Genomic DNA, 26,298 nt, shown 5'->3' with positions numbered 1-26,298 from the left:
TCCCCATTTCCCTGTTTTCAAGGTAAACTTCGCAGCTTACAGAATTTCTGCAAATTAAATTCTCCGTTTCTGAGAGCGCTGAACTTAAAATAGGTGACCTGCGTAACATCTTATTGACTGGGTTTGTTCAATCCTCTCTCTGTTACATTGCCACCTTAACAATCTTTCCAGCTACGTATCTTAAAAGATGTGATGGAGAAGTTATCAAGCGGAGTTTTTAGGTACGCATAGTAACCAAATCATTGTTTGTTTTTTCTATGCTCCAGGTAAGGCAAGCGTTTCCACTTGTTTCAGTTTCCACAGCATACCTCTTGCCTCCATATTTTATTTTGTTTGGATAAGTAGCTGCTCTTTAATTATTTCTCAAAGTGTTCCTGGGATACATCAGTAAGCATTCGCGAAGATAGAAGTGGCTCATTGGTTCTCCTTATACTTTCCGTACCACACCACACAACCTTTGCTTTTCTCATCACCGTTACCCGAGTAATGTGAAATGACCCATAGCTTGAGAAGAGGGAAAATACAGTTTTGTTTTTTTTTATTTGGATCTGGGAGTAGATAAAGGAGGCATTTTTCCACATCAGAACTTACCCAGTTTTAACAGTGGAAATACTAACGGACAAGTTTACTTAAATGGACAAGATTATTTAAAATAATAGAATTGGGGCGCCCAGGTGGCTCTGCCGGTCGGGCATCTGACTTCAGCTCAGGTCATGATCTCCAGGTCCTGGGATAGAACCCCAGGCTCGCTCTCACTCCCTTTGCCCTTCCCACTGCTCCTGCACTCTCTCTCTCACATAAATTTTTTAAAAATCTTAAAAAAATAATAGAATTGAACTACAGCAAGTGTCAACTCTCATCCTGTTGTTTTACTCATCTTTCCCTTGACCTAACTGTATAATAATTTCATTCTTTCCCAGGCCTCAGTTGGATGAACCCATTCCACTGTATGAGGCGAAAGTTACCATGGAAGTTGTTCAGAAAAATCAAGCAAGAAAAAAGCAAGTTGTTCAATTTTAATTTTGTTCTTTCTCAGCCCTCAGTTGGATAAACCCCCTCCAGTACTTGAAGCCAGAGTTTCCTTGGGAATTGCTCAGAAAAGTCAAGGAAGATAAAATCAGATTGTTCAGTTTTCCTTCTGTGAGTCAAGACGCTCAAAGTTATTTAAGGTTTTTGAAAAGTGTTTGGAAAAATTATTGTACGAATGGTCAAGACCGTTCTGTTAATTAATGTCTAAAGGGAATATGCTGAAATTCTTTTGTGCTTGTTTTGATACATTTTCCTCTGTTATAAAATTCTTCCCATGAAGAAAATTGCTTTCAGGAAAAACTATGCTACTCTATTGATAAAGTTGTTAGTCTTCTGGTATGTCAAAATAACGTTATTACTGTTGTACCAACTCCGTTCTCAATACCTTCCTTCCTTAAGGAGCCTTTGCTGTCGTAATTGAATCATTTGAGTTTATTTTCAAGTCTCAAAGGATCTAGTCCATAGACACTTTAAAAATTTTTCAAGCACTCATTTATTTCAGGGTTTCCTCGGGATCAAACAGGACCAGCACCGTAACTTGCCGGCGGCAGCTGCAGCGTGTGCGGGGTGGAGGCGATTGGGGGCTGCTGTGGCCATGCGTGGCAGGGGCTAGGAGGCTGCACTTGCTGATGCCTGCCGGGGTTCTCTATTTTCTTCGGCCAGGGGCAGGGAGGCGCAGGGCGCTCTCGCCAGCTCTAGACGTCGCCGCTGCCCTCTGTAAACCTAAGAAGCTGCAGCTCAAGTGTGACGTCTCCTTTTCATCCAAGCGCCATGTTCTGGGCCCATTACATCTCTGCTGCAGATTTAAATGGCGTGTCAGTTATTTCGGTGCCAGATAGGGGAGTGCCCGTCGGTGCCCCGGACCCGGGGCCTCTCGGCTCCCGCGACCCAACTGCAGCCAAGGACCCAGCCGGAGCGCCGGGGAGCGGAGGGGACCAGACCCGACCAAAGCATGGGGGTGGAGCCTCGAGGGCGGCCGACGTCGCTCGCGCTCTGCCGCGCCTCGGGGGCGGGGCCACGTCGGGGGCGGGGCCGGCGCGCGCGGGAAGCGCCGGCGGGGAGGCCGGCCGGCCCCTCTGCGTGAGCCGCGCGTTATGGCCCTTTCGGTGCCTGGCTACTCGCCCAATTTCAAGAAGCCCCCCGAGACTTTGCGGCTCCGACGAAAACGGGTCCGGAGCCGCGGGGCGGCCGCCTCACCCGGGGAGCAGCCCGAGCCGGCGCCGCGCCGCGCCGCTCTGGCGGCCGGGCTGCTCCTCCGCCCCTTCCCGGCGGCGGCGGCGGCGGGCAGAGGCGGCGGCGGCCCGGCCGCGACCCGCAGGAACCCGTTCGCCCGCCTGGACAACCGGCCGCCGGCCGCCGCGGAGCCCCCCGACGGGCAGCCCCGCGGCCCGCAGGAGGCGGAGGGCCCGGTGAGTGTGCCGGGCCTGGCCGGCGAGGGGCTCTCGTAGTGCGGGGATTCGCTGTGAAATCCGGGCAAGTTGTCGCGGTCGAGGGGAAATGGGCGCGGAGGGCGGCAGGCGCCGCGGTCGAGGGGCCCTGAGCCTTGGGAGAGGCCGCTCTGGAAGCTGGGCTTTGTGTGGAGCGCGCCCCGCGAGCGCTCCGGCCGCCCGCCCTGAGGGAAGCGCAGGGCCCTGGGGCGCGCCCCCCGCGGTCCTGCCGGGCTTGGGCCCCTGAGGGTTAGAGGTCAGTGGGAAGACGGCTCGAAAAATCCCGGAGCGACTCCTCCAGGAGGGCCGCTGCTCAGTGGGAAGGTTACAGGAGACCCTCCCTTCTCCCGCGCTCGAAAATATCCTGGAGAAAGAGGAATGCTCGGGAGTCCTGGAGTCCGAATTTCCTAGCCCTTTTCTTACCCCAGAGCTTTTTGAAACTTTTGAGATCTCTACATCAGTTATTAGGCGCACGTATCCCCGCCCCCCCCCCCCACGCCATTTTGACAGTAAAGTTCGGACTGAAACCCTGAGCTAGTGATTTGCATGTGAATTCCTGCACTTGACTTCGCGGAGGAACTCGTGTGCCCGGCGAGGCTCTGTCCGTGTTCACGCGAACTCCAGCATCACTTAGGACTGAAAAGAACCGATGTTTTCCCCCCTCAGTTTTTAGATTCTAATCAGGAAAATGATTTGCTGTGGGAAGAGAAGTTTCCTGAAAGAACAACCGTTGCCGAATTACTCCAGGTAATAGTTTGTAAATGTTATTAGAATGTATACTCTTACAATCTAAATCCATACCTCTCAGAAACATTTACTTGCAAGATCGCTTTGCCGGGAGTGCTGAGTGATCATCTGTGCCAGGGCTGTCAAGATGGCATAGGCACCGGCGTGGAGTTTATACGATGTAAAAATGGTGTTTCTCGTGGTACCGACGCCAGGGTTGGTGTAGATACAGGTTCCCCTGTTCCAGCTGTTCTGACACTATTTCTGTGTGACCGGTGACAGCTCCAGCTCATCAGTCCACGCTCCGCTGCTGTTTGAACTTTGTCCTTAACTGAATCTTCAGACTCGATCCCCAGATGACCTCCGCAGGTTGTGGCATGTCGCGGAACCTTGCTGACACCACCACAACACACGCTCGATCTCTTGATACAATCCGCGGATTTTCCTGTTGTGATGGTTTAACAGATAGAGTTTGACCTAATAGGAGCAGGCTACAAGAGCTAAGACCCACTTTCCCTTTCACGGAAATAGATGGGGTCTTTTAGAAATAATTCCCCCAGGGTCCTGGGCTCCCTGCTCAGCGGGGAGCCTCCTTCTCCCTCTTACACTCCCCCTGTTTGTGTGCTAACTCGCTCGCTCGCTCTCTCGCTGTCTCAAATAAATAAATAAAATCTTTAAAAAAAGAAAAAAATAGTTCCCCCTTACCTGTTATTTTTATGTGATGTCACCTCAAAGAATCATTGTAAAGTGGCGAAAATTGCCTTGAAAAGACAGCAAAACAGTCTAGAAGGAAATTTTAAAATCAGGAAATGCTTTTTACATATGGCCTCTTAAGAGCCCTGCCTGAGTTCTTACTCTTCCCTGCAGGAGCTGCTTAGCCCTGGTTCGAGTTTTAGAGGCTTAAAAGGTACTTTTGAAAACACTGGAGGGGCCCTCCTATGGCTCAGTCCGTTATGTGTTTGACTCCTAATTTCGGTTCAGGTCATGATCTCAGGGTTGCAAGAGCCAGAGTTAGGCTCCCTGCCCAGTCTGCTGGAGGTTCTTTCTTTCTCCCTCTGCTCCTCCCCCACTGAAATAAAGAAATAAATCTTTTAAAAAATAACGAAACACTTGGAATTCGGTTTTTGCTTTGACAGCAAAATCAATAATAGATTTTGATTTCTTTTTTAATTATGATCATGGGAATAGTACATGCCTCTTGTAACTGAACTATGTAGAACTATATATAAACTGACAGGTAAAATGTGCCCCTCCACCAATACCACCCATAACAATAAATCCCCGCTTCTCAGAGAAAACCACTGTCCGAAACCACAGTTGAGTAACTCTTTCTAGAGTGTTTCATAGTGTGTAGTGTGTTTTAAGTGTTACTTACACAGTTTATAAAATTTTGACATTTCTGTGATCGTGCTGGTTGATCAAATCTGTAGATTAAAAGGTTTTTGGGGGGCGCCTGGGTGGCTCGGTGGGTTAAACCACTGCCTTCGGCTCAGGTCATGATCTCAGGGTCTTGGGATCGAGTCCCGCATCAGGTTCTCTGCTCAGCAGGGAGCCTGCTTCCTCCTTTCTCTCTCTCTCTGCCTGCCTCTCTGCCTACTTGTGATCTCTGTTAATTAAATAAATAAAATATTTTTAAAAATAAATAAATAAATCAAAGGGGTTTTGGGGTGGGTGGGTTGGTTCGTTGGTTTGGTTTTGGTACTCCACTAATTTTTGTGTTCTCTGTTTTCTAAAAGACTCCGCAAGTATCGTTCTCCGAATCTGATACTCCATCCTCAGAAAGTACCGAGTTACCTGTGGACTGGAGTATTAAAACTCGACTCCTTTTCACCTCTTCTCAACCCTTTACCTGGGCAGATCATTTGAAAGCCCAGGAAGAAGCTCAGGGTGTCATCCAACATTGTAGGGCAACAGAAGTTACTTTGCCTCAAAGTATACAGGTAATTCTGAGAAAACAGATAAGTGTTAAAGGAACAAATTATTTGTAAAACGTGCTTCTCTGCAAAATGGCACAGATACTTCCTTCTATTAAGTTCTTCTGACATTTAGAGACACAAAGACTTGGGAAATTTTGTATTTCCTAAATGGTGCTTTCATGCAGTTTTTTCTGTCAGATTCAGTAACTGCCCATTAAATTTAGGGACCTGTCCTGAGAATTAGTTAATGGGTTGGGTAGGAATTGTTTGAACTAAGCCATTCTTTTTTAAGGTCTTTTAAGCAAGATAATCTACGGGAAAGAAATGGAAAGCAATTGAGTAGGATTGCAAAGGCAGATTGGTTATTCCGCTGCTTTGCTGATACGGCATGTGTTCTTTTTTTTTCTGTATACTAGTTCTTGCTTCGGGGTTGATAGTGTGTTGTAAATACTGCAGTGGAGGTCATGAGTTCTAGAATGGTTTTGGAGAAATGGAATTGCTCGCCTCCCAAGCAGCCCATCAGCTCAAACTAGATGAAAAGGGATTACCTCAAAGAGGCCTTGGTACGGCTTTGTTAATAAATAGATCTGGAGGATTTGGGGTTCGTGTTCCCCATTTGTACTGGCTGCTGTTGGAACAGTTGTGAGGGGAGCGCGGCGGAACATAGTATCGCCTACTGCAGCATAAATCCCCACAATCCTCCGTGGTAGCAGGCGGCAGGCAGTGCTGAGCCCAGGGAACGTTCCCCGCTGTATTTAAGTCTTCCTTCTGATACGTTTTAACAGTCAAGAAGCACAGGCAAGAATAAACCACCTTTTAGGCGCTGTAACCGCTATTAATACTTTCCCATAAGAAACAGTAAAGATTCTGAGAATTAGTGGCATATCGATGCTTTTTAATGAAATCGTCTACTTCTAATGTGCCCAAAGCTGTCCAATATCATCTCTGGATTTTAGGATCCCAAAGTCTCCACTGAGCTCCGTTGTGCCTTCCAGCAGAGTCTTATCTATTGGCTTCACCCTGCCTTTCCTTGGCTACCGCTGTTCCCTCGCATTGGAGCTGATAGAAAAATGGCTGGAAAGATAAGCCCTTGGGCAAATGATGAAACCTTGCAACACGTTCTAATGAGTGACTGGTAAGATTTTTTTTTTTTTTTGTCGTTTTTCAGGCAATTGTTTGTTTTGTTTTGTTTTTTAAAGATTTTATTTATTTATTTGAGAAGAGAGATCATAAGTAGGCAGAGAGGCAGGCAGGGAGAGAGGGGGAAGCAGTGCTCCCCGCTGAGCAGAGAACCTGATGCGGGACTCCATCCCAGGACCCTGAGACCATGACCCAAGCCGAAGGCAGAGGCTTAACCCACTGAGCCACCCAGGCACCCCGAGAGACTGGTAAGATTAAAAACTGGTGCATCCAAAAGTGAATTTTCATTTTACCAGTGTTCTCTCCTTATTTGTGATGTGGAAATGTGTAGTAGTAAAATGATCTCTGTGTCCTTTTGAATTATTTTTTCTAAGCTGTTAATAACGAATGTTTAAATTAATTAATTTTTTTTAAACTCTTATTCACTCTTCGTGCAGTTGTGGAAGTATGTGTAAGTGTTCCATAAGCATATACAGATGTTCTTTTATGTTATTCTCAGTGGCTGCTTCCTTTCTCATCAGCAGAAGCTGCTCAGAGAAAGATCAGCAACCAATTAGCAATTGTGTTTTATTTAAAGAAAAAACATTTAGTGATTAAGCAGTAAACACTATTGGTTAAAGTATTTAGAAGTCATCAGTGAGTCCCATGACCGATCTGAGTCCTGTAAAAGCCAAGTTATATATGTAGTGGCAAAAATTCGAACCATTTTCAGTAATAAATGTATTATGTTTTCAATCATGTATCAAACCGAATAATATAAAACTGAATTTTAGATGCTAAGCTAAATACATTTTAAAAATCTAAATTTTGCTGCTTCATAGGTCTGTGAGCTTCACTTCTCTTTATAATCTGCTGAAGACAAAACTTTGTCCATATTTCTACGTTTGTACATACCAGTTTACCATCCTGTTCCGCGCAGCAGGATTAGCAGGAAATGATGTCATCACAGCTCTCATATCTCCTACAACTAGAGGCATAAGAGAAGCTATGAAAAATGAAGGTAAAACCATTGGCTTAAAATGAGAATACCACACTGTATCTTAATTACTTTCCTTAAAAGCTAAAATGTGAATTGTCTTTTTGCCAGTTGAATGGTCTTTTATCAATCTTACCTACAGAACCATCTTTATTTCTGATTTTTTTTCCCCAGCAGTGCTTTAAGCTGTCCCCAATGCATAGCTTTAAGTTAGTGGTATTCCGGGTGCCTGGGTGGCTCAGTGGGTTAAGCCGCTGCCTTCGGCTCAGGTCATGATCTCAGAGTCCTGGGATCGAGTCCCGCATCGGGCTCTCTGCTCAGCAGGAAGCCTGCTTCCTCCTCTCTCTCTCTCTGCCTGCCTCTCTGCCTGCCTCTCTGCCTACTTGTGATCTCTCTCTGTCAAATAAATAAATAAAATCTTAAAAAAAAAAAAAAGTTAGTGGTATTCCCTTCTCTGATCTGACCACCACGTGTTAACCTGGGAAGTTCCCATCTGAATATGTTCGTCTAGAAATTCCTTGATAGTACAAATTACCCACCCCCTTTTAGTAACAGTTTTGCAACTGGGTCAACCATTAATGATCATGGAATCTATTTAGTAGGTTCAGTCAGTACTACCTTACCACATGCAGTGAGAGTGTGTATTGTTTCCTGAACCTTTTGTTTGAAAAGAGGGTGTGTGTGTGTGTGTGTGTGTGTGTGTGTGTGTGTTGGGCTAGTGTCAAGAAAGCTTGAAAGCTAGTCCCTTAATAGATCAAGGGTAAAAGCTCAGATCTTTAGATTTCATACTCTGTAAAAGTAGGGCATACCTGTTAAGTTCTTTAAGATTATATTAAAGAGGGCGCCTGGGTGGTTCAGTGGGTTAAGCCGCTGCCTTCGGCTCAGGTCATGATCCCAGGGTCCTGGGATCGAGTCCCACATCAGGCTCTCTGCTCGGCAGGGAGCCTGCTTCTTCCTCTCTCTCTTTCAGCCTGCCTCTCTGCCTACTTGTGATCTCTGTCTGTCAAATAAATAAATAAAATCTTTAAAAAAAAAAAAAAGATTATATTAAAGAAAACTCAGTTATATTCTTCTTTTCTCACGTAGGTATTGAATTTTCTCTGCCGTTAATAAAAGAAAATGGCCATGAGAAGAAGGCACCTGGGACCAGCCTGGGACAGGGAGAGTATGTGATTAAAATCATCTTTTGTGTCACCTAAGGACTTACGGACTTGGTAGAGTTGTTTTGTAGAGGGAACCGTTTTATGAACTGGAAACTCTTAACTGTAACAATTTTCTAGGGAACAAGTAATCAGTGACGAGGATGAAGATGAAAGTTTTTCCTGGCTGGAAGAGATGGGTGTGCAAGATAAAATTAAAAAACCAGATGTGCTCTCTATCAAGCTGTATCCTTTGTTATGTTAACTGCAGTTGGTTTCCATTTAATTCCGTTATTGAGCTACTTTTGTAATAGTGACGGACAGCTTTCTTTGACTATAATCTTAAATTACCTTAAGATCATATTTATTTATTTTTTTTTTTTTTAAATATTTTATTTATTTATTTGACAGAGAGAAATCACAAGTAGATGGAGAGGCAGGCAGAGAGAGAGAGAGAGGGAAGCGGGCTCTCCGCTCAGCAGGGAGCCCGATGCGGGACTCGATCCCAGGACCCTGAGATCATGACCTGAGCCGAAGGCAGCGGCTTAACCCACTGAGCCACCCAGGCGCCCAAGATCATATTTAAACTAATTTTCCAGCACGACACTAAATAACAAACTCCCTCAGTACCAGTAAACCATGAACAATTACTACCATTTTTTTAAAAAATGAAATTCCATGGAGAGCATGGTTGGTTTTTTTTGACTAGAGAAGAAATTACTTTTTGTGAGGTGTCCACTTCTAGCAAATTCACATGGCCAAAGAGAAATCATTTTGATTTAAACCACTGAGTTATAATGGCAGCAGAGTTGGGTGGCGAGAGCATTTCCAGTTCGGAATGGGAAGAAAGGGTCCGAAGTGATTCAGAATCAAGGTTTTTTCCCCATTGGTTATGGGATTTAAATTTGCAAGTTCCTTGATGGTCCTCTTCAGATGTAAAGAGAAACATGAAGTGCAAATGGACCACAGACCGGAGTCCGTTGTGTTGGTGAAGGGAACGAATACCCTGACGCTGCTGAATTTTTTGATCAATTCTAAGAGTTTAATTGCCAGCTCAGGTCCACAGGCAGGACTTCCACCAACCCTCTTATCGCCTGTAGCTTTCCGAGGTGCCACGATGCAAATGCTTAAGGTAATGAAAAGGGGGGAATAAATCACTGATCCTCATAAATTAGCCTTTTAAGAATAAATCAAAGTCTTCATTTTTAATAACTCCTGCCATTTTGTATGGTACAGATTGTGTCTTTGCTTTCCTCCCAGTGAAAAAAATCATTCATTTATAAAGATGTATCAAAGAGATGAGATCAAAATATGGTTATTACAGAAATGTTTTATTTGAATTAGATGAAAATAATTTTTTCTGACTGAATAAATATGATTGGCAACAAAAGCATTTTGCCATATGGAAAAGTTGCTCGATCTCATTTTGTCTCATTTCTTAACCAGTAAAGATCCTAGCCGAGGTTGTTAAATTATTAATCTCAAAACTTGAATCATGGATAAGTGAAAAGAACAGCTATATATCTACAGTACTGAAAAAAATTATGCTTGTAAATACAAAAGGTATAGTGAATGTTATTAGCAGTAGAATTTTTATTTACTTTTAAAAAATAGAATTTATTCTTCTATTTGCCCAGTATTCTGCATTGAAATTATGTTACTGAACTGGAATGGGAGTGAGGGGGAGTGGGAGGAGGTACGTGCTTCCAGTTAGGGAATAGAGGAAGTCGGGAATGAAAGTCACCGCATCGGGAGCATAGTCAGCGGTGCTGTGACAGCACTGTCTAGCGACAGGTGGGAGCTACACTTGAGAGCACAGCAGAATGGATACAGTTGTAGAATCACCATTGGACCCCTGAAACCTATGTTAACATTGTGTGTCAACTATATTTCCACTAAAAAAATTTTAAGATTTTATTTATTTATTCATGAGGGACAAATTGAGAGGGAGAAGCAGGCTTCCCACTGAGCAGGGAGTCTGATGTGGGACTTCTCCCAGAACCCCGGAATCGTGGCCTGAGCCAAAGGCAGATGCTTGACCATGTGAGCCACCCGGGTGCCCTCCATTAAAAAAAAATTTTATGGGGGAACCTGGGTGGCTCAGTGGTTAAACCTCTCTTAGCTCGGGTCTTGATCTCAGGGTCATTAAGTTTAAGCCCCAAACTGGGCTCCATGCTGGGTATGAATCCTACTTTGAAAAAAATTTTTTGAGGGCACCTGGGTGGCTCAGGTTGGTTAAGCCTCTGCCTTCGGCTCAGGTCATGATCTCAGGGTCCTGAGATCGAGCCCCGCATTGGGCTCTCTGCTCAGCGGGGAGCCTGCTTCTCCCTCTCTCCCCCTCTGTGCTCTCTCTCAAATAAAAATCTTGAAAAAAAATTTTCTTAATAAGACAAGTGTATTACTAAGTCAGGATACCACATGAAAAGTTATATTCTTTAGAACATGCTTACACTGAGTCATAATTTGGAGGTGCGTTACAGATGGAGAATTAACATTTTTCCTCCTATAGCATTCTTTTGATGTCTTGTGAGCTACTTTATGCTACAGTCATGTGTAGTAGCTGCCGTCACCATACAGTGCTATTACAACACCATGGACTCTTGCCTCTGCTCTACCTTCTTCAGTCCATCATTGGTTAGTAGAGAGGAAAACCCACATGAAGTTATTGAACAAGTCTTTGGCTAGGGACAAAAGCTTGAGAGATGGTGACCGTCAATTTTTCTTTAAATTTTCTTGAAGGCACGAAGTGTCAATGTGAAGACACAAGCTCTTTCTGGATACAAAGACCAGTTTAGTTTGGAGATCACAGGTCCCGTCATGCCTCACTGTCTGCATTCTGTAACCATGCTACTCCAGTCTGCACAAAAGGGGTCATTTTCTGCTGGACTGTATACACATGAGCCAACTGCTGTATTTAACGCCTGCCCGTCAGCGAAGGAAGGACCCGGTAAGGTAAGGAGACTGCTGTAGGGACGCCTGCGGGGCTCAGTGGGTTAAGCAGCTCAGGTCATGAGCCCAAGGCCCTGTGATCGTGCCCCACATTGGGCTCCTCGCTCGCCAGGGAGCTGGCTTCTCCCTCTGCCCCCTCTGCCTGCCGTTCCCCCTGCTTAATGCGCATGCTCCCTCCCTCTCTGATAAATAAAATCTTAAGGACAAGAACATAGTAAACAGCTGTAAGCATTTCATCGTAGCTAGTTTCCTCAGATGGAAGAAGTGAGTTACTATACGCCAAACTTGTGTCTTAGGGTGTTAAACTGCACTAATTGTAACTTTATCAATCCTAATTACTAAGATGAAGGGGTAAGTTTGGTTTTTTTGAGGTAGATGTTAGGAATTTAGATTGTACTCAACGTGACTGGAACTTCCCCAACACAAAGAAAAGGCAAGTTATGTGTTCATGGCCACCTCAGATGTGGAACTTTATAGTACCTGATTCTTTCATTATAAACAACTACAGATATTTAGTATTTGCCTGCAATTTTCGTCATAGTTTTTATTTACAGGTTATAATTAAGACCTTTAAAACTGCCTCATGCTTTTATCATTTGCCAGACTTCTAAGAGTAACCAAAATTATTTGTGGATGCTGGAAAACTTTTAGGGTTCATGTCTATTGATAATGAACTGCCTTTATCTATGAACAAATAAGTAAGGCAGGTGTTTTTCAAAGTTCCATGGAAATGACTAAAATCGGAGTGTGCAGGGGTGCCAGGCTGACTCAGCTGGTAGAGCATGCAACCCATACCACCAGTTTATTAACCTGTACTGTTCAGCGTTATCAATCCTAATTACTGAAAAGCCCCACACTGGGCACGGAGCCTACTTTAAAATCTAAAGGGGAACTAGCTGGTTTAGCCGGAAGAGCATGCGGCATTTGCCAGGGTCGTGAATTCGAGCCCCACGTCGGGTGGAGTCCCAAGAGTGAAGTCTGAGTGTCCAAAGAGTGATGTGCTTTCTAACTGACCTGAGTACAAATTTCCACAGGAGACCGTTCTTGAGGAGCTCGCTAACTGTGGGTTGCATCGTAAGACTCTGGACCAACTTAGTCGAACACCAATACTGGGAAAATCATCTTTACGACATGTGGAAATGAGTGACTACGTTTATAATTGGAGATCCTGAACATCAAAGTAAGCCTAAAAGGAATCTTTGAGGAAAAAAGCCTTCTAGCAAGGAAATTCAAGATTGTTATCCCTTTGGCTCTAAAGTTCATTTTGGAAGTTAAAGGAATAGAACGATCTTTAAAATATTCAAATGTTTATAAACATTAATCTTTTACTTTATTACATGAGTTAAACAGAGGATTAAGATTTTAAATCAGCATTTTTACTATTCTGATTAGCTCGTTCAGATATGAAGATAACCCCCAACTTCTTAGAAACATCAGTAACTTGAGACTTCCAGACTTTCAACCTAATTTATAAACGGAGTAGAAAACTGATGTCATGAATGTCAGATTTTCCTTGCAAATGGGAACTGAAGCTAAATTACTGTTATCTCCTGGCATTATGACTGATGGCATCAGGGCAAAACTATATTTGATAAATCACCTGCAATTATAGGCAGGTTCTTTTTATAAAGATAGAAAACAAATGTAGACCATACCTGTTGAGCTGATGATTGTTGATGTGTCTCTTAGTTGCTGCTTTCCTTCTGATTTATAATTATTCTCTTCTCAAAGATATTAAATTTGGTTTTTTAATGCATGTTAAGTCAGATAAGGTATTTTGTATTCCCCACAGAATAGTGTTAATAATTGTAATGTATGCTCAGCTGTCATGGTAAAGTAGTATTTATTGCTCCTGTAGGGGTGTGTGCATGCGTGCGTGTGTGTATGTGTGTGTGTGTAATTCAGATTTTCTTAAAAATAAAAGTACTTAGAAATCAAAAGCCTTGGGTAAAGAAATAACAGTATTCAGTGAAGAAGTATGTGTTCACTTTATGATCCAGAAAATAAAACACCACATTTATTCCAGAGAAGTTTATATTTGGGCCTTAAGCTTTTGAAAATAAAGTTTAGAGACATAGCATTATGAATACCACTGTAATACACATGAAATATTCTATCAGACCCTAAAAATTAACATAAACTTAAAACTTTCTCATAGTCAACAAAATAGTGGCTGGGTGCCGATTTTATTAGGTAAGTTGGTTACAGCATTTTAATTATCATTTAACGTCTATCTAGGTGTAGCTGAAATTCAAAATGCACATCAAAGTAAAACTATATCACAACTCAATGCCATACTAAATGTACTTGGCCTCTGCAGTAGAATTCTAATCAGACTTCATTTTGACTCCCTTCTCATGGCCCAGGTGGCTTTGATGGGAATGCAGGACTTAGTGCAGATCATCACACAACATACCACTTTCTGTTTATAACCTCTACAAAATTTTAAGGGGAGATGGTGGCATTAGCCCTGTGGAACAGATCTTGCTTAATTACCTCAATAACACTGGCCCAGTATCTGTCCAGCAGAACCCATTGTGAACTAGTACAAGGTGCACAGCCCTTCACTGATTACAGGCAAGTGTTAACAGCAGCCTAGCCATAAGGAAGGGAGGTTACATCATAGTACAAAATACAGTATAAAAGCGTTATTTAACATTCCACACTGAAGATTACGGATGCCTTCAAACAATCGTTTGGATGTTAGCCACTTAAACAAATACATCACTAAGGTAAACAATATAAACATACCAAAACCCTGTATGGTTAAATACAATTTCCATGGTACAAAAATCAAAGCCTGGAGATGTTTGTACAGATTGCTTTTTACACAATGTCTTAAATTGCCAAATATTTACAACATTAAAGAGGAAATACATTTTGATGCAGAGTAAAATTATCTGAAATGATTAATATAAAACCTCAATCTATCTACGTGAGGCACTCCTGAAGCAAGTGGCATTAGCCATGAGGTCCTTTGGTACAAGGCCCATTGCTTGAAGAACCACAGTAGCTGCTGTGGCTTTAGCATGCTTCTTATTAGGGCTGGCAAAGCTGGGCTGGTAAGCGCTTCCATTTATCAATACCTATTCAAGAAAAACATACAATTGGGCTGGTAAGGGCTTCCATTTCTCAATACCTATTCAAGAAAAACATACAATAAGAACAGCATCAAACTTTAATATCTATTAGCTTTGTATTTTTTCACTAAATGCTAGAAAAATAATTTACCAAAATATAACACCCACACTGTGTAAGTCAAATTAATTTCAACCCAGAAAAAGCTAATCATTTGGGAAAAGGGACTGCAAATTAAAAGCAGGTCTCCAAATGGGAGGGCGGGGTTGGGGGAGAGGTAGGGAATGGAGAAAAACCCTGATAAAACTATTAAAATTAATTCTCCATGTTCCATTAGAAAATGTCAACAAATGATCCACCAGATTTGCCCATCTTTTTCCCTCCATCATTTTTGAAAAATAGGGTATTAACAGGTCATGTTAAAGTATACTTATTTTAAAATCCCAAATCCCTATCACTTCTGCCCACACATACATCTTCACTCCCAACCCACAATGTATCAATCCTGTGACCATACAATGCTTATCCCTCACCCTCTAGGCATCAAATTAATAAGGGTACATAATGCAGAAATTCATATTTACCCTAAAGAGAAAATGTTTGCGATGATCAGGGCCACTATCATGGACCAAGAGAAATTCTGGTGGTTGCCACCTTCTCTTATTACAGATTTCCATCAAAGCAGACACAGGATGTTTGCCTACAGAGGGGAAAAAAGCCATTAATTTTCACTCTCTGTGGTAACGAATTAGGAATTCAAGGTGGGGGATGGGACAAGAGGAAATTAAAATGTGCTCTCACCTGACAGATCTTTCATTGCAGCAGAGAAGTTTCCGGACCGCTTTTGTGCTCTTTCTCCTACTGCAACGAGACCTTTAAAATAAAAAGCCAATGTTCACTGAATAAACTCCAAAGCATCATTTTAAACTTATACAATGATTCTAGGAACGTGAATCACAACCTATGCCTTCCAATAAAATATTCAACTCCCACTACCCTTAATTTTTATGTAATTTGGCTTGTTTCCCTATGTTTCAATATATAAACATATACATCATGTTCATATACCTTGATACTAGAAATTGGAAAAAAAAATCAAATGTTCAGAGAACACAGAAACTTAGAATATGAATAGTGCCATATTTAACATCTCCAGGACTGTTTCTTTCTAAGTTTAAAAAGTAGTGGCTATTTACTACAAGTGATTTCTAAAGGCTTCCAATGCCATTAAACAAAATGCCCAATTAAAGTTCCCCAAAAGGTGAGGATTTTAGGCCACACACCCTGAACAATTAAAAAAAGAGGGTGTCTCTAGAAATGGGTCTGTATTTTTCCCAGCAAACAACCACTTTCTGACTTATCAAATGATATGAACAGAAGACAGTCTCACTGCATAATCTCCCTTTCCAATGGGATTTCACTGTATTACTAGCCAACATCCATGCTTTCCTGGGAATTTTCAATCAGTTCCTCACTAATTTTGTCACTATGCTTCTCGAAACCCAACACTGTTAACACAATTCCAAAAAGGATGTTCCCTGTAGCTACATGACACATTCACAGCTGTTCTCTTCCAACCAGTCACCTTCTAGGACACACAAAAAATGTGTTCAACTTGTATTAAGACAATGCCAATGTGGTATCAGTACAATGTCCTTTCCTAATTTGATCCAAAATTTGAACTGATGCCACAGCAAGGATGACTCTCATGCTATTTCCAGCCTATTTTGAGAATCATGATGATAAATCCTACCAATTTCAAATTTAAAAAATGGCATCACAGTATTCACAGAATATCACAGTATTCTCTGGATGACAATATAGAAATTCTGATGCAAAACATTTTATAAGACACAATTTGGTCCGAGCTGGTTGGTTTCCAAATTCACGGACAGAGTAATTTAACTACATTAACTTCAACTTTACCTTTCTGTTTGCAAAGTTAAAGAAAATTAATTCCAGTTTTGAACTTCCCAGTTCTTAAAAATCAGGATTTATACGAGCTATTAAAATCACAAAGCTGACAGCTCAGCCCCATCTATGTAAGACGTTTTTCCAAAGGAAGGTATTATTTAAAAGGTACCAACTGGCGGTCATCAATGAGCACTAAGTACATATATACATATTTTTATGTGAGGGCAGAGGGCAGAGGAGGGAGAGAATCCCAAGCAGGCACCACACCTAGTGCAAAGCCTAATGCAGGGCTCGATCTCACAACCCTGAGCATCATGACCTGAGCTGAAACCAAGAGTCAGATGTTTAATGGACTGAGACACCCAGCAGCCCACCCCGCTGAGTGTATTTTTAATACTTAGCAACTGTGTGCAGGCTATGTAGACAGATCTCCACCTGAGTAGCAAAGTACTAGTAAAGACAAAAGTCCCAAGGTGCCCCAAGCACAAGCTGCGGTCAGCAACTGTCTCCAGCCCCAGCCCAAGAAAACTCAACTAGAGCTTAAGAAAGGGACATGCCAAAAGGGTTTATATAAAATGAAGACAAAACAGCACTCTAATAGGAAATGAGAATATGTGGGATAAAATATCTGAGAAAGGTAAAAACTACATCCTACCTAGAAACAAAGACAAGTATATGAAGTATATGTTCCCTGTCAAGAAAAAAGAAAAGGGGATACCATTTACTAAACTAAAATCTAGTTGAAATTTCAATTACACTGATTTATGCACACTTCCGTAATATTAAGCAACTAATATAAGACCACCTTTTAGCTCCAATCAGTGACTCCATCCGTATCCATAAAAGCTGCCACAAATGGGCAGAACTTTCATGTCATAACAGCCGTAAATATGCCCCACTTAAGTATCACGGACATCAAAATATAGGAAGGTTACTTTGGGAAAAAGAAAAAAATTTTTTTTAAAGAGGCACCTGGATGGCTCTGTCAGTAGAGTGTAGGACTCAAGATCTCAGGGTTGTGAGTTCAAGCCCACACTGGGTATAGAGCTCAATTTAAAACAGGATGGGGCACCTGGGTGGTTCAGTGGGTTAAAGCCTCTGCCTTCGGCTCAGGTCATGATCTCAGAGTCCTGGGATCAGCCCCGCATCGGGCTCTCTGCTGAGCAGGAGCCTGCTTCCCTTTCCCTCTCTCCCCCACCTCTGTGCCTGCTTGTGATCTCTGTCAAATAAATAAATAAAACCTTAAAAAAAAAAAAAAAGGAAAATTTAAAAAAAAATAATAAAATAGGATGGTAATGAAACTCTAAATATTAAAGGAGGCATAATCAACATTCCCGAAACAATGTGTTACCTTTTCGGTCTGTCTTAAAATCAACTAGGATAGGCTCCTTATTTCCTTCTTTGTTTTTTCCTAATCCTTCTCCTTCTCTCCATCCCATTTTTCTCATCAAAACGGCTCCCATTCCTCCAGTTACCGGGGCTGCTCTTAAGAACTGATCCTATCCAAAGAAAGAAAGGTAAAATGTCCCCATTGCACAGTTAGAATTTGGCTATAAACTCAGTGTAACTTTAAAAAAAAATCTTATTTTTCTAGATCTGATATAGCAATTAAAATTTCTATAACTTATATACATACTGTAGTGTGGATGTTCTAATTACTTCACATTAACATAAGAGTATTTTCAAAGTCAAATAAGGCAGATAAATGGCAGTTTAAAACAGTGGCCCTCATGCCCCCCTCCAAAAAAAAAAAAAAAAAATTAGAACACTCCTGTTTTCGTCCACTATTTAGGTTCACTGGTATCTCTTCTTAGCTTGCAAAATAAAAAGAAGGCAATGTTAAAACAGTCAATAATATTAATTGTCCCAGGTGTACCTAGTTAATGAATAAAGCCCAGAAATCATTTAGAAATAGTTTGGACACTGAAGAAGCATACTGTTAACATCCCAAGTTTTCTTCCCCATTCTACCATAAAGCAAGTATAAATATTTTACTAAGAAAATCCCTATGAAGCAAAAAAGATAAGTCTCTGTATTTACACAGTAAGAAACGGACAGTCACATAAAATACCCTGTCATTACTACCAAACTGAAACTGAATTCTTTTAAAACCTAGCGTGATGTTAAAAGACTTGTAAAAAACTCCTTAAGCGTTTACATACCTAGGCCTCGGTGGCAGCAGTGTTGTGAATAGTAGGGCTGGCACTGACCGGGGCAAGAAGACAGCTACAAGGATTTGGCCCTGAAACAAGTTTCCATACAGAGGGGTGAAAGTTCACAGGTTATTCTGTGAACAGTCATCTCTCTTGTATCCAACCCACTGAACCATAATTTCCATCAAAGCAGCAAACCACTTAATGTCATAAGATGCACAACTATCTACATTAGCATGGTCAACAGTCGTTTTCACACATTGAGAAATAAACAGGCAATGCCTCTATTTTAAAGGACATCAGCAAACGAATTCTATTGTTGAGGTTTATGGCCATTTTTTAAAAATTTGTAACATCTCCAAATCCTGCTTTACTTCCCCTTGTTATTAAATTTTAGATTTACATTTTCTAGCAAATCTACAGCAAAAGTCATTAACTTATCAACAGAGGGAGTCAAAACTTTTGGTAGCTCTGGAAAGAGTATGCATAAATCGTTTCCTGTATTGATAAGTTAATACTAAATTTTTTATTATCTTGTTTTTACACACAGTAGTAAAACTGTATCATCTTATTTTTTCCCCAGCTTTGTAAATTATATGCTGGGGAGCAGGCATGCCAATGACGTGTGACTAGACATTAAGTTCAACCAGGTGCTCTGATGGAAGGAGGCAGCTGTGGAGGTAAAAACATACCCCTGGTTCAGTTCCTTATTTGGTGCAGGCCATGCAGTGTTGATGTATAAAGAGAAAAGTTAGCTGATGCTTGGGTATCGACTGCCTTGTTGCTACACACCTAGAATGACTTTTACTTACTTCCAGGTTCATCCGCCCCTCTTTTCCAGGAAACACTCCTAAAAAAAAGGGCAACTGTGCAGAGTATAATGCAAATCCCCAAAAAACCCAGGCTTCCAACTCAGTTTCCATTCTCTACTATCTTCATGTTTCTTTACCCCAGTGTGTACACAGTTCACCAAAAAGCTGCTTAGTCTAATGAAACTGTAAGAGCAAACAATACCCATCGGGTCTTGTTCCAACCACTCAATTCCAAAAAAGAAAGGTTCTTTTAAGTCAGTTACCAGTTAAAAATGTTTTACTGACAAACAGTTAATAATGGTAAACTTTTCATTCTTTTTCATCTAAGAATATACTGTAACAAACTAAAAAGAATATGGAGAATGTTGTCATTCTGTGGAGTTTTTAACAAAAAAGAGGGTGCTGGGCAATAGCAAGGCAAGAAAACCTGTATGATCATTGAAAAAGTTTTCTAAATGCAATAAAGAGACATTTTGTGGTATTTGACAGTGAAGATGTTAAATTTTCAGCTAATGACTTCACATTTTTATAAATGTTCCCTGCTTTGTATCAGTAGCAAATGTTCTTCTGTAAACATATAAATGGTAGTTTTTCTGAAAGCACAGCCTTCTTATTTAGAAACTTCTCTGATGAACAAATCTCCTAATTTATCAAAATGACTTACATAACATTTAACATGATGTGAATTATTTAAAACCTGTCAACTGCCTAGAAGACTGGAAGTCCAAAAAAAATTAAGGGAAAGTCTGCGGGGAACCAATTTAATCCTTAAGAGATTCATTTTTTGCAGGTTATGTTAACGTGATTTTTAGAACTATATAAGCATTATGGATCAAGTTCATTGTCCAAATGAAGTCCAAAATTTTGCAATGGAATAGCATTCAGAAGTTTCTATCTAATAACGTACAAGACTATTTAATCTGTATGTGTCTAAATGCCCATATAAGCTTCAAGTTTAACTTCGTGAAATACTGAGCACTCAGCTTCAAGATTAAATAGTATGAAAGACTTAAAAGTATTCAAATAGGTGTATAACTGTAATTCTTCCCAATGAGATGAGAGCCATTTTCAAGTACTAAACAAATCACTACTTTTAAACACTGTAATAGTTAAGTCCAAAATGAATTCAAAATTTAAAATATTTTGCTAGATTTTCATCTTTTTTCTAATACCGATCCCTAGTAAATTATAAACAAGTTGTAAATTTTCCATAAATCTGACCATATGCCCACCATACACCTATTATAATGTGCAACTATCTCCCCCCCATGACAGATAAACTGAGGGTATATGTTTTATATTAATTTGTTAATAAGAGGGTCATTAGAGATAATGCTATCAAAATTGAAGTATTATGAGATTAAAAGCTCTGAAGCAACCAAAATCTCCTTTTGCCGAAATTCAGTTCATTCCCTAGCAATCAGCCATTCTTCAATAGGTGCTAAGTCCCGTCACGCTATTAATTACCACCCTGAGAAGCAGTAATAAGAACTTGTCTTCTTATGACACTTGGAGACTGAAATTCCAATTACTTGCCCATGATCACAAAAGCAGTCAGGAGTACAGCAGGATAAAGAAACCTTCCCAATCCTTTAGACCACGCAGCCTCCCAGTTCAGCACTGCCATGCTGCCAGTACTCCTGAAACAGATTTCCCATCACCCATCCGACCAAACCACATCCCTTCACCAGAAGGCATTTAGAAAGCCCTTCATAACCACCTAAGACTCCCCCAACAATGAGGCAGCCGTAGGTGGAGTGCACAGGTCTCCTTGCAGGAATCTGAAACCAGGAGCACCTACATCTTCACAGCACGAGGCGTCCGTCCTCTCCCTTGTATTTAGGTCTTACTCTGTTTTTTTCATGAGATCAGTGGTTCTCAAATTGAGCCTGCGGATCACCAGAGGCCACCAGGGCCTAAATGGTGGTCCACAGAGAAGTATCCTCTGTCCCCTCCCCACCCGCGTCACCACCCCTTCAGCACTGCCCACCCTCCCCCACACACACTCCAGCCCTCCTCCCCAGCCGTCCAGTCCCATGGCAAAATCACCACATGCAGAGCTAATCCTGGGGCCTCCCAACCAACTTGCTGTAACCGGCCGCGGACACCCACTGGGATCGGGGACTGGAGATCACCAGAGGGGTGAGGAGGAAGGGCCAAGAGTGCTTACAAGAGGGCACAGGCACTACGGAAGGGGGAAGGAGGACAGAGGAACAGAGAAGTGGAAACACTGGGACGGTAAGAGGGCTCTTGGGGGCAGTGATCCACCAAAAATACACCTGTAATAAAGTATCCCATGATGAGAAAAAATTTGAGAACCACTGCTTTGAAATCATTAGATTAGTAGTCCAACAGGAACTGTGGAACATTCTGCACAGCACCTAAGATACACCGTTAGCATTCAAAACAGTTTTTAAAAACCACCCCCCAAAATCCCAGTGGCAGCAACACAGAAATAAAACTTGAGGATATAAACTGAGCAGCTCTTACGCCCCATTTATCCATCTGCCATTGTCTCACAAATCAGGTCCATCTTCAGTGTCCATCTTGAGTATGCACACAGCGCAAATTTACTCATGAATTTTGGTTAAAGTCACTGGCCTCTTTGTGCATTATTAGGAACACATTTTCTAAAAAAACCTTAACTTTGTACTTGGCCACTTTCATATATGCGGATGTCGTGTACCTTTTTAATCCAGGCTTGGGCACCAGTATTGGCCAACTGCTCTTGTGTCAGAACCTGCACTCCCGTACTTCCGGTAAACTGACCGGGAATGGAGTTCAGCTGAGCCCAGGCATCGATCTGAAGGAAAAACAAATGCCTCAATGAATTAAGTAAAAGTACTTACCTAGTCAAAATCCCACTGATTTATTTCACTACATGAAACGGTTTAGGTCATTCTTGAAAAGGCTGACCTGAAACTTCAACTTTTAAAACAGTATGCTGAATTTTTATACGTATTTAAATTTTTTCTTAAATGCTCCAAAGAAGCACTTTGGTAACATTCAGTGGGTCCCATTTGTAACAAGATCTGAGATGTATTTCTAACAACTAAAAAGCGTAACTGTAATGCTCGTCCTTCCAAGTATCACATGAATACATGAACAGTTTGTACAGCAAAGGATCCCCACCCTCTGCCTATGTACACATATAAACGTCATAACCACCGGAGTTTTTTAACTACCTTTTCTGTGGTATTAGAAATCCAGAATAAATTTGAGAGACATGTTTAAGGAGTAATAAACACAGGAAATTGTACAAACACATAAAACAGCTTTCTTTAAAAACTGAGCACTACGTTAATCACCAACATTTATTGTGCAGGTTAAAGAATCAGTTGTCGGTCCTTCAAAGTAGATTTACTGTACCCTGGTATTGTCAGGCAGTATTATTTTCTTATCTGTCTGAATGTGTATTTACTGTTTCTATACAGATCTACCAAAGGAATGCAGAAGACAAATGGAAAAGCTGTCTACTGTTAAAAGTACAGACCATGGACTCAGACTGCCTCATCACTTTTTTTTTAAATTCCAGTGTAGTTAACATACAGCATCATACTTGCTTCAGGCTGACTAACCACTGTCAGTTTCCTCCGCTGAAACTGCAAGTCATAATAGTACCTACATTTCAAAGGACTACTATGGGCACAGAGCTACTTTTATACACCAGATAACGAACTCTTTAGGGCAGCGAATTTTTTCTACTGTATTCTCCTAAACAGTTCCTGCCACATAGTACACAATAAATATTTACTAAATGAATGATCATGCCCCAAATCACTTTCATTTTAAATAAACTAATAATGCCAAATTATTTATTTCCTTGGATTTTTAAGATAAGGACCTACATTTCAACAGCATGCCACAGACTTTGCTTATGACACAACTATCTAATTAAATTCTCACTTAGACATTAGAACAACTACATACCCGTTCCTGAGCTCGATTTAACATGCTCATGGCTTCAAGGTCAAATGCATTCTCACTGAGTCTTTTCTGAGCAAGTGCCCGCTCACTCATTGCTGTTGAGATGTCCACAGGCTAAGAAAGAAAACATAGATAATTATCTCAAATTATGAGAGACCCCCTAAATTCTAAAAAATGCTCTTTAGCCGCTACATGTCATAGAAAATAGTCTTAAAAATTAACAATCTTGCAAAGTACAGGAAAAAAATGCCAAAAAGGAAACTTGGAAAGTAGATGAGGATTTAAGAGAAGTTATAAAGTATCAGAGGCAGCAGCTGAACTCAACCCAAAATATGATTTCATATTTTCTACTTTATCAAATTACAATCATAGAAAACTGCCAAGAACTTAAAACTCTCTGGCCTTCACTAACGAGTCATTTACCAAAAAACTGAGAAATTTTGAACTATTTTCTAACTGCTAACTTTATATGCATTAGTTTTCATTTTACCTTACTTATTGGGATAATGTTCAGAAGCAATAAGCAAGGTTCCTGAACAAGCGAGCAGAAAACCACTATTGTTATCAGTGGTCTCCCCTTCACTCATCCACACAGCTTTTCATCTTCTTACGGATGCTCAGGGGTAATTTGGTCTTAAGAACTCCATTTCTTTGAAAAATATCTCAGTTCACATACATTAATGACCCAAATTAAAGTATTTCTGTGGGGGTACTGAACATGAATGGAAAACACTTAAAATGAGGTATATCTGAATGGACTTAGGTCTTCCTTTTCAAAGCTCATACCTTACCTGTAAAAACTTTGTGCTAAGCAGATTGATTTTATAGTTTAACTTTTTTAAATGTTTCATAATGTCCAGGAAAATTCTTAAAAGGGTAATCTTTAGAGCACATTCCCAATTTACCAGATTTGTGGAAGGCTCAACCGTAAAAGAAAAATTAAGTATCTGATGTTCTTTATTCTAATGTTAAGAGCTCATACTGACTTATATCAACTCACCAATTTTTAGCACCCAAGAAAATTCATTTTCAGAAAATGTTTATTTGACATGGGAAGGTTTTCCCAAATTCATTTACAAAGAATGATTAATGGGTACTGCATGGATTTGACAAACATAAGAAGTCAGTAAGATACGCTAACGGCTAAGGATTTTTCCTTAAAAGCTAAATAAAGGCTATCTGTATCTGTGTACTGCATATGAAATACTTCTTCTAAATCAAAGACCTATATAGCAGAAAAGGAATATGTGACAATGAGAGACTAGTTCTATCTCATGCATTAAGAATTACTAATCTTTTTGGGTGCCTGGGTGGCTCAGTTGGTTAAGTGACTGCCTTCAGCTCAGGTCACAATCCTGGAGTCCTGGGGTCGAGTCCCGCATTGGGCTCCCTGTTTGGCAGAGAGTCTGTTTCTCCCTCTGACCCTCCCCCTTCTCATACTCTCTCCCTCTCAAATAAATAAATAAAATCTAAAAAAAAAAAAAAAAAAAAAAAAGAATTACTAATCTTCCTTTTCCTACCTTCAGAATGAACCCTTTTCTTGCATCACTCTTAGTTATCTTGCTGAATCATAATACTCTGCTAGCAAAATAAAAATTTTTTCACCCAGATTCTTCTGTATTACCTTCTTAAAAATGAAAAGTAAAATGAATCTAAACTCATTCTGTAATTATACTGTTTACAGATCACAGGAAAGAAGATCTTAAATTTCTCAGTCAATATAGTAATTATCCATACTAATTATGTCTGGGGCCTATAAAAAATATGTAGGCAAAATCACAAGTAAACACTAAAAGCTTTAGTATCTTCACTCTTTACTTCTACTCTAATTCTGATTAAATGCTGGTACTTTAAATGAGAACCCAGATATTTCGGGCTGAAATTTACATTCCTTTGGACTATCTTAGATGTTTCCTAAAACTGTTTGGCAGGATTATCGATGTAATTCGAAGGCCCACCAAATACACCCCAAATACTATTCATCAACCTTGCCTGAACTACTCTGTGTAGCAGTCTATAAACTTTTGATGTTTAGATATAGATGGGTTTTTATTCAAATAAGTCTAAGCTTATAGGAAGTAATGTGGAAAATCTATCTACCCACCACCCTAAGCCCTGATTCCCAATTTCCAACTATGGATTTAGCCTTAAATAGGCAGTTAAGATGGCTTTGAAAGTTCCCAACTTTTCCAGAATAAAATTTTTCCCAACTGGAAAGCAAATGAATACACCTATCTTTGAATTCCGCCATCTGGAAACATATCTTCATACTTTTTTCTTTTTAAGCTTTACTGAATAAGCAGATAACCTAAATGTCTCGTCGTTTATCCCCAGGATGAAACTTCATTCAAATCTCAGTAATACTTTGTTATATTCACATCTCACGCTGGAAGAAATTTTAATATGACAACCTTGATGTTTAATATAAATTTGCTTTAGATAGAATTACAACTACTTTCTTCCTGAAGTAACATAATTTACTCAACAGGCTTACCAAGTGAGCTGCAAATTCATGTCAAAACCTTATTACCCAACACTAATCTATTAGTTTTATATTCGTATTTTTAAATGTGAAGAAATATACTCAAAATAAAATAAACCAGGATTATCTTAACCGCTCAAGGATCCTCAAGAGTTTGAATCAAAAACCATGTTTCCGGTTTTCAAGGTAATTCAAAATATGCAACAATGCACAAAAAGCCAAATATAATCCCCAAAGCATTAATACTCAAGGACTAGACCAAATGTTATGTATCAGCATTAAAATTCCCATACAGTATAGAGCTATTCTTTAGAACACTGGCATTTAGTATAGAGCTATTCTTTAGAACATTCTCTACAGTATAGAGCTATTCTTTAGAACATTCTCTACAATGACAGCAAGTGAGCACTTGAAATGTGTCTACTAGGGCAATAAATGAACTGATCTTTCAGTGGCCAGTGACTACATTGGACTATATGTTGTGCATATATGTGTGTACATAAACAGTATACAGTGGGTTATACTATATAGTGAACTTCAGAGCCTTAACCATCTTTTTAACGTTGCTCAGAAACAGGAATATGTCAAAGGTACCAAAATGATGCTTCTTAAAAAGCCCTTCTAGGGGTG

The 26,298-nt window shown here is 40.5% G+C and overlaps 3 protein-coding genes across 11 annotated transcripts in view; 2 read left to right on the top strand and 1 right to left on the bottom strand.

The window, feature by feature from the left end:
* CRYZL1 (crystallin zeta like 1) overlaps window positions 1–1,368 on the top strand; it is a 40,633-nt gene extending 39,265 nt beyond the window's left edge. For 4 of the 6 annotated variants that reach the window (XM_059392290.1, XM_059392294.1, XM_059392291.1 and 1 more), the window contains 2 exons: window positions 176–221; window positions 921–1,368. In XM_059392290.1, coding sequence (XP_059248273.1) covers window positions 176–221; window positions 921–1,020 — 146 coding nt within the window. In that variant the 3' untranslated portion in view covers window positions 1,021–1,368. Of the gene's footprint in view, window positions 1–171; window positions 222–920 lie in introns of all 6 variants that reach the window. The other 2 variants (XM_059392292.1, XM_059392295.1) reach the window with 2 other exon arrangements.
* An 82-nt stretch (window positions 1,369–1,450) lies between these two features.
* Window positions 1,451–23,060, top strand: DONSON (DNA replication fork stabilization factor DONSON). 4 transcript variants are annotated; one of them, XR_009402600.1, is made up of 12 exons: window positions 1,451–2,438; window positions 3,123–3,203; window positions 4,919–5,122; window positions 6,055–6,233; window positions 7,060–7,238; window positions 8,301–8,379; window positions 8,495–8,599; window positions 9,287–9,485; window positions 11,093–11,305; window positions 12,337–12,482; window positions 19,031–19,127; window positions 22,694–23,060. XR_009402600.1 is itself a non-coding variant. In XM_059392289.1 (11 exons), exons 1-10 carry the CDS (start codon window positions 2,124–2,126, stop codon window positions 12,472–12,474), a joined length of 1,692 nt encoding a protein of 563 aa, XP_059248272.1. In that variant the 5' UTR covers window positions 1,451–2,123; the 3' UTR covers window positions 12,475–12,482; window positions 22,694–23,059. The 4 variants fall into 4 exon arrangements, 3 of the variants coding, with proteins under 3 accessions (XP_059248272.1, XP_059248271.1, XP_059248270.1); XM_059392289.1 differs by lacking the exon at window positions 19,031–19,127 and having other exon boundaries at window positions 22,694–23,059; XM_059392288.1 differs by lacking the exon at window positions 22,694–23,060 and having other exon boundaries at window positions 19,031–19,301.
* The window catches only part of SON (SON DNA and RNA binding protein), a 33,002-nt gene continuing 20,001 nt past the window's right edge, over window positions 13,298–26,298 (bottom strand). The window contains 8 exon segments of the mRNA XM_059392282.1: window positions 13,298–14,199; window positions 14,202–14,258; window positions 14,260–14,388; window positions 14,965–15,080; window positions 15,182–15,253; window positions 17,646–17,793; window positions 21,946–22,062; window positions 23,190–23,300. Of these exon segments, the coding sequence (XP_059248265.1) occupies window positions 14,014–14,199; window positions 14,202–14,258; window positions 14,260–14,388; window positions 14,965–15,080; window positions 15,182–15,253; window positions 17,646–17,793; window positions 21,946–22,062; window positions 23,190–23,300 (936 nt within the window). The 3' untranslated portion in view covers window positions 13,298–14,013.

This window comes from Mustela nigripes, chromosome 2 (genome assembly GCF_022355385.1).
Source record: "Mustela nigripes isolate SB6536 chromosome 2, MUSNIG.SB6536, whole genome shotgun sequence".
Lineage (NCBI taxonomy): Eukaryota > Metazoa > Chordata > Mammalia > Carnivora > Mustelidae > Mustela > Mustela nigripes.
Note: the sequence above shows the minus strand (reverse complement) of the source record. Positions and strands in the feature narration are given on the sequence as shown.

Coding starts and splice junctions, on each gene's coding strand:
- DONSON (XM_059392289.1), top strand. CDS start 2,124: ATGGCCCTTTCGGTGCCTGGCTACTCGCCCAATTTCAAGAAGCCCCCC. Junction 2,439..3,122: donor CGCAGGAGGCGGAGGGCCCG/GTGAGTGTGCCG, acceptor TTCCCCCCTCAG/TTTTTAGATTCTAATCAGGA. Junction 5,123..6,054: donor CTTTGCCTCAAAGTATACAG/GTAATTCTGAGA, acceptor TCTGGATTTTAG/GATCCCAAAGTCTCCACTGA.